Source organism: Eubalaena glacialis, chromosome 14 (assembly GCF_028564815.1).
Source record: "Eubalaena glacialis isolate mEubGla1 chromosome 14, mEubGla1.1.hap2.+ XY, whole genome shotgun sequence".
NCBI lineage: Eukaryota > Metazoa > Chordata > Mammalia > Artiodactyla > Balaenidae > Eubalaena > Eubalaena glacialis.
This window is the reverse complement of record NC_083729.1, coordinates 47,115,167-47,123,297: the sequence shown is the minus strand read 5'-3', so window position 1 is coordinate 47,123,297 and position 8,131 is coordinate 47,115,167. Positions and strand designations below refer to the sequence as shown.

Sequence of the window (8,131 nt, the reverse complement as noted above, 5' to 3'; positions counted from 1 at the left end):
CAAGGATATCTGGCAATGCCTGGAGACATTTTTGATTGTCTTAACTGGGAGGGAGTATTACTGGCATCTCATGGGTAGCAGCTAGGCCTCCTGCTAAATATCCTACAAAGCACAGGACAGACCCCACAACAAAGAATTATCCTGTTCATAATGTCACCAGTGCTGAGACTTGAAGAACCCTGCTCTAGATGTCTCTCTGCCTTGGTTAATGGTGGTTGGCATGCTCTCAATTAGTCATATGTTCAGTCTCTGCCATCAGAATTACATAAACTAATGATGGGCAAAACTTTTAAAAAGAGAGTTCAATAATGTGTTCCCTTTCCGTCCCATTTGGTTCTTCCTCTTAATTCTTCACCTCCTTGCTCAGTCCTTGCTCCCCAGTTGTCATCTTCCCTACCTCCCCGGCTTAATTCATATTTCCGTGTTTCCCCCAGCCTTTTCCTCGTTGATGTCAAACTGATGCGGTACCTCTCCACTCTGGCCCCTCTCACTTGCTCTCTGACTGAGCACACAGTCTGGAAGAGACTGAGTGATGGATGAAGTTGCAGGCCCTTGGAGGCACCACCAGGAATGCTGACTGGGCCTCTCTTGGGAACTGCCTGTCTCAGAGCTTCTGCTATTATTTTTGAAAGCCTGCCCAGAGTGCCTTAAAGAAAACCCACAGGCTAATTTTCCCAAAAGCAGAGTAAACTATACCTCTCTTGGGAGGAGGACAAACAATTATATTCCACACTGCCCTACACATTGTAACCCTATTTGCTTAATATTAGTGAACTATGCATAGGTAGTCACTGGACATTCAGATATTTTCAGGTTGCTCTTAGACAGTGGCAGAATTGAATGTACTAAATAAGAGGAGCAATTAGAGTATTAAAGAGAGTTTCCGATTTGGGGGGAAGGAAGGAGGTAGAGAGGGCCAAATTATTTTGGTATTTTATTTTCCAAAAGAATGCTGACATGGATGAGAAGCATTATCCACATCTCAGTAATAAAGATTAGAACTACATGTCTTAAAGAAGTGACTTCTTGAACATGATTGGGCTAACCACGACTATTTTAATCAGTCTCATTAGGGTTGGCTCTGAACTAGGTAAAATGTATCAGTTTCTTCAGCTGAATTTTCATCTAGCTCAGCAGTTCTCAAAGTGTGGGCCCCATACCCCTGGGGCCTCGTGAGATGCTTTCAGAGAATCTGAAAGGTCCAAATTTTTCTCATAATGATACTAAGAAATTATTTGCTTTTCTTTTTTCTGTACCACTCTCCTCACTCATTTTGCGAAGGAATGGTAATGAGAACCCCTGGTGCCTTGGCACAACTCAAGCAGTGGCTTTCAAGTGTACTAGTTTCCAATGTCTTCCTCACCTCCATGCACTCGCAGTAAAAAGAAAATTCAGTTTCACTTAAAATTTTACTTAAGATCCTATTGAAGCAGTAGAAATTATTAATTTCTGTCAAATCTTGACCCTTGAATACCCATATTTTTAATATTCTGGTTGACAAAATGGGAAGTACACATAAAACACTGTGGCTACATATTGAAGTATAGAAGTGCAGTAGTTGTCTTGAGAAAAAGCACTGCACAGTTGTTTGAGTTGCAAGCTGAACTAGCCAATTTTTCCATGGAGCACCATGTTTACTTGGAAGAACTACTGAAATACAAATTATGGTTATTCAAACTTGGGTGTTTGGCAGAACGCTTCAAAAAAATAAATGAAGTGAACCTATTATTTCAAGTGAAAAAAAAAACTACAATATTTTCTAAAGTTAAAATTTGAGTTTTTAAGCAAAAATCAGAATTTTGGAAAACTTGTATCCACCACTGTGAGTTTGACAGTTTCTGAATACTAAAAGACTTTTCTAATAAGATGAGTGGTGATATTAATTAATGTGATTGTATAGTATTGTATAAGGAAATGTGTCAACACTGGGAAGACCTGAATAAATCTTTGTACTGATATTTTTGATATAACCAATGAATAATGTTACCAAATCATGGATGGGTGGAAGATTCATTCAAAGTACAAGACAGACCAATGGATTTTAATGTAGCAGAGTAGGAGAAGTTCATTGATGTGAACTTTTTGTTCACAAAAAAGCAATGAACCAAGTTTGTTGGTTTCAGATTCAAACTGCAAATAACCTTTAAAATACCACAACTTAATGGGTTTTGGTATAGTATCAAATAGTCATATTAACAATTATCTGAAAAGGCTATTAATATACTCCTTCCTTTTCCGAATACATATCTATGTAAGGCCAAATTTTCTTCATATACTTCAACCAAAACAACATGTTGCAACAGATGGAATGCAGAAGTAGATGTGAGAATCCAACTGTCCTGTATTAAGCTAGACTTTAAAGACCTTTGCAAAATGTAAAATAGTATCTCTCTTCTCACTAATTATTCTTTGTTTTAGGGAAAAATAGCTCTTTCTCACAAAACTTAGTTATGTTAACATGTAATGAATGGGTATATTCATATTATTGTTTTTTTTGGAAGAAAAATTGTCTTATTTATTTTTAAAACCAAACCACTAGGAAAATATATCACAGTCTTGAAACAGCAAACAGACAGGCTATATTATCAAGTCATAAGTTGGTAAAAACACAACAAGGTCCTTAATAAAACGATAAGGTGCCAAAACTGGGGCAAGAACAACATGTCGCAAAAGTGGTATTTGGTAATGGGAGGCTGTCCCGTTTTTTGCTCTAAAGGAGTCACAGCTTGCCCCTGCATTGCTTACTTTTTCTCCTTTGACCTTTGTGTTGCCAAGGGATTGTTTCAACAGAGCTCTGTTATTACAGGGGGCAAAGTAAGCAATACTGGGTTTAGGCTTTCATTCTATATTGTTTTATGAAAACCAGATTTTTCCAAAGCCAGTGCTTCATAACTCTCTTAATTAAGCAGCTAACAATTCCTCTTTCGCTGTTCATTCCTGAATACTAGCATATAGCACAGTCAAAATCCCCTTTCCCTTCAAGGGTGAGTGTCACTGCAAGATTGTCTTGTCACTTGACTGCCTCTGCTGCAGACAGCCTCAGGGCTCATCATGGCTGCCAGTGAGAGGGAAGGTTTGCTTCCCTTACCATTGTGATAGCGCTTCTTATATTTTTGCAGGGTCTCCAGGCTGAAAGATGTCATGTGTGAGAATTTTAAGGAATGCGCATCCACATTTTGATGGCCAGAAATTAATATCCGCAAGGACCCTTTCAAAGTTTTTATCCAAACTGCCTCTCCCAACTCTACATCTTAAAGTAACTTCATGCCCTTGTATATAAAACAAAACCAAGCAAAACAAATCCCCAGAAGCCCCCTTTCCCCTTCTAAATTAGTGACCTCATGGATTTTGTTTTATTTCCACTTTGTGGGAAATGTTGTAGTGATCCTTCTGGTTAACAGGAGGTTGGCAACAAACAGAAACACCTCTCCTCACACTCCACCAGATCATAAGCAGGTCAGATGAACCTGCCAGCCTGTTGGTATCTGTGTACTAAGAGAATGTGGTATCTTGGAGGGCTCTGGTTTGGTACAAGGGAGACTCCCTGTTGCCAGGATGAGCACTTGCCACGTGAAATTCAGGCTCATAAAAACTCTCCTGTGCTATCTATGACCCAAATTTTAGCACCAGTTTTTTTCACTTTCTAGGATTCAAACACAAGGGAACCAGTGTCCAGAGGCAAGTGACATAGGCCTTCAACTTGCTGCCATCCTTAATTTCCTCATTCATAAACTTTCCTTAGAAAACCCAAATCCCCATTCCTCTTTTTAAACAGATTCCTGCCTTCAGCCCCGATGGCCAATAGCAGACATCTATTTCCCAATGGATGAGAGAGACTCCTTCATCTTCTTGGTCATGGTTGGGGTGAGGTTCATGTGGTCATCCACACACTTGGTCACACAGCTCTCCAGCTGCCGCTTCACCTGAAGCTCTTTACTCCCTGCATCTATTGAATCTTTGGCTTTGTCGTTGCAATGCATAGTGCACCGGGCCAGGCTGTCCTGGAACTTCTCCAGCTCGCTGGTCACCAGGGCCTGGGCTTGAGCCAGAGGTGCATGGCAGCACACAATGCACTGGTGCACTTGCTGCATGGAGGCCTGGCTATCCTCACAACAGCCGGCGCTGCACCGGTACATGAGGCCCTGCATCTTCCAGATGTTCTCTCTCTCCAGACTCTTCATCATAGAGTCCACCGCCTCCTGTGCCTGGAGCTGCTGCAGCTCCGCCATGGCAACTCCGCGTTGCTCCCTGCCGCACTGGCCACATGGACTCCTGCGCACGAGCCCCTATTAATATTATTTTAAAATAGGTATGTAAAAACTTTCTGTTTTAATTTATATTACAGTAAATGTTAATAGCTAAAATCCACATCACAAAGAGTGTAAAGGGGTCCTGAGAACAATGATTTGGGAACCACTGATCTAGAATACCATAAATTGCAGTATGGGCACTGCAAACGATCTCTTCAAAGCAAATATGGGCTATTTCCTTTCCTCATTGAAAACAATAATGATTACATATGGATAGTATTTTGTACCTTCCAAAGTGCTTTTATATGCATCAACGAATTAATCTTTTGAGTAATCTTATAGGTCAGGTATTGTTTTCTCCATGTTATTAAAAAGAAAAGAAAAGAGGTCCAGAGCAATCAGGCAGCTTATCTTAGGTCAGAGAGCCAGTAAAAGAATGAGATCTGACCTCAGATTTTCCAATTTTAAATTTCATCATATTTTTGAAATACTACCATATAGGTTCAGAAACTGTTAGAAATTATTAGCATGTGAACAATTTAAATTATCATCAGTTTGAAAAAGGGGTTATTAACTTACCTTCAGGCGACCAATATTAAACTCAAATATATTTTCAAATCATACTGGGTTTGAGTTATGCTCTTTATGTTGACATGCAGATTATTTCAAATTCTGAATTAGTAATATTGAAATGAATGTTTTTTATAACCTCTTTATATCTGTCCATTGTATTAGATTTAACTATGAGAAACTGTCAATATTCTCTCATTTTTTGACATAAAAATGACAACTTCATGTGGCTCAACTTAATGCAATTTTGAAAACACAGAAGATTAATGAAATCTTTTAAATTAGGTTTAAAATTATATAAAAGTATGAAAAAGTATAGACTGAATAAAAAACAGCCTATGTAGAAACCCCAACTCCTACTCCCATACCCCAGCATTCTGAGATAACTACTGCCAACAATTTCCTTATATCCTTTTACAAATTGTCCATGGATACACAATCATACATATATCTGGTAAAACATACACACAAGTGGAATCATACTAAACAAACTACTCTGCAAATTGCTTTTCTTGCTTAATATGTTTGGATATCATTTCATTTGATTCATATATGTAGTTCTATTCCTTTTTTAAAGTTCTGTTAATCTATTGGAGGATGTACAATAATTGACTACTGAATTTAAAAAATATTGACAATAATAATATCCATATGGTAAAATGCACTAATCTTAAAGTTTATTTTCTGCATGTGTATATACATGTGCATGTACATTAATTTCTACATGGGTATGTATACCTGTGTAACTGCCACCTAGATCGAAGTATAGAATATTCCCAGCATTCTAGAAGACTCCACCAAGTTGTTTTTTTGGGAAGGAAGAAATTTTCCTCTATCCTTCTAGGTTCTTCTGACTGGTCTAAGAATTAAATTGACATGAGACATATTAACAGGAGAAAATCACACAGAAGTTTAATAACATGTTAACATGGGAGAGACCCAGAAAAACTGAGTAACACTTCAAAATGGCTGAAGCCCTCATCTTAAATACCATCTTCAGCTAAAGACAAAGGAGAATGTTGTTAATGTTGTTAATAATAACAACAGGGAGTAGTGGTTTGGGACTTCAAGGGGGTGGAATGCAATTTACAGGGAGATAGAAAAGCAAAAGTTTGGTAAATAAATGTTTGCTGGGCCATACGGAGACAATGGGACACAGAGAGGAATTTTAACAAACAGACTTTGCTAGGTTCTTCCCTGTCTATACACCTAGTTCATATTATAGTTTTCTATGCTGATCGCTCCCGTCCTGGAACAGGTCCTCCATCTGCATTCTTTAGGCAGTTAGGGGGAAGGTCAAAGTTTCCTTCCTGAGTCTTTTGGGCCTTGATTGTTTTCAGCTCAAAATAATCCACATACCAGAGAGACCTTTTGGGGTGGCAAATTTTGCACCCCAGCAGTTCCCAGCCAATACCACCCCAACCCAGCCACCATTATTCTGATTTTTATCAACATAGTTTGATTTTGTCTGTTCTTAAACTTCATATAAATAGAATCATACTGTACGTTTTTAGTGTGTGAGTGCCTGATTTCTTTTGCTCAACATCAGTTCTCTGAGATCAATCCACATTATTGTGTGTAGTAGTAGTTTGTTCCTTTTTATTGCTGTATAGTCTTCCATTGCATGAATTTATCCATTCCACTGTTGATAGACATTTGGTTTTTTATTTTTAAAGTTTTAGATGTTATGAATAAAGCTTTCATGAGTATTCTTTACACGTCTTTTAGTGGACATACCCATTCATTTTATTTGGTATATTTTACCAAATGATAGAATATACCAAATAAAATATTCCAATTTATTCTTTGATGATTTAGGAACTTTTGTGTTAACGTTTTTTACCAAAATGACACTCAATAGTAATTTTTAGCAAATTATTTTTTTGGATTAATCTTTAAACAAACTATAACATTTAGAATAAACTTAACAAACTTAACTTACAACTTACAACAAACTAACAAACAAACTTAACATTTAGAACAATCTGACATTATCACCTGTTTCTAAACATAAACATGGTTCTGGTTATTCACTGCTTGAAACTACAATTATTAATAAGTTAATATTACTGGAAATAGGTTTATTAGTATGGTTTCTTTCTTTTGATTAAATACTGAGTGACCAAAGTATATTTTTAAAATAAAGTATCACCTGTGGTAATTTATGGATGGGGAATTTTTAAAAACACTGGAAACCATACATTGCTCTCATGCTCTAGGTGTTTATATTAAATTGCCTACTTGACACCTTTGCTTCAACATCTGGAGCTCAAAAGTTCCAAAATGGAATCCTGACTTCCCACCCCTTTCTAACGTACTTCTCTCCTCTCCCCACTTCCCACCTGTTCCTCTTCCAGTCTTCCTCACTTCAGAAAAAGGCTCATCCACTTACCCGTTGCTTAAGCCAGAATCCCAAGCTTTATTTCGGATTCCGTCCTCTTCTTACATTCCATCCATCAGGGAGTTCTGTCATTTCTCCCTCATAACCATCTCTTATTTGTTCTCTCCTTCCCCTCCTCAGTGCAACAGTAGCCCAAGCCACTAGCTTTTCTTGCCCAGACCTCCAAAATAGGCTCTTTTCTGGTGATGGTGGTTTCACTTTTTTTTTTTTTTTTGGCTGCGCCACGAGGCTTCCGGGATCTTAGTTCCCCGACCAGGGATCGAACCTGGGCCCAGGCAGTGAAAGTGCCGAGTCTTAACCACTGGACCACCAGGGAATTTCCAGGTGTTTTCACTTTTGACACCCTCTGTCTGTTCCCCACAGAGCAGTCAGAATAATTTCTAACAACATAAATCAATTTTATTCTCCTGCTTACAACTCTTACCATAACATCTGAAAAAGAAATTCAACTCATTACCATGGCCTACTAATCCAGAATAATGTGGCATCTACTAACCTGTCCCACCCCATCTGGTGCCATTAAGCTCTAGCTACATGGCCTCCTTTTAATTCCTTGAGCATGTCATGCAAGCCCTTTCCCCCCTCATCCCTTTTCACATGCAGTTTCCTCTCCTTATGAGACTCCCTACCATCACACATGGTTTGCTCCTTCTCAGCATTCCATTCTCAGCTTAACTCTAACCTCCTTGGAGTGGCCTTTCCTCATCACCTGACCTAAGTAGCCCACTATCTTCTATTCTCCTACTCTAGTTTTTAAGTAGCACTTACCCAAAATTGTAAATATATATGTATTTTCTTATTTATTATCTTCTTTGTTGCATCAGTTAAGATTTGGTTCAACTGCCAACCAAAATACAGTGGCTGGAAAAGATAGTGGTTCATTTTTCTCTCATATAAACAAAGTTTAGAG

General features: G+C 38.2%; 1 protein-coding gene across 1 annotated transcript; it reads right to left on the bottom strand.

Annotated features, from left to right (window-relative positions):
• Positions 1-3,760: 3,760 nt before the first annotated feature.
• LOC133074577 (protein FAM136A-like) lies at positions 3,761-4,229 on the bottom strand. Its single transcript, XM_061168496.1, has one exon. It carries the CDS (start codon positions 4,227-4,229, stop codon positions 3,813-3,815), a length of 417 nt encoding a protein of 138 aa, XP_061024479.1. The 3' UTR covers positions 3,761-3,812.
• Between the last annotated feature and the right edge of the window lie 3,902 nt (positions 4,230-8,131).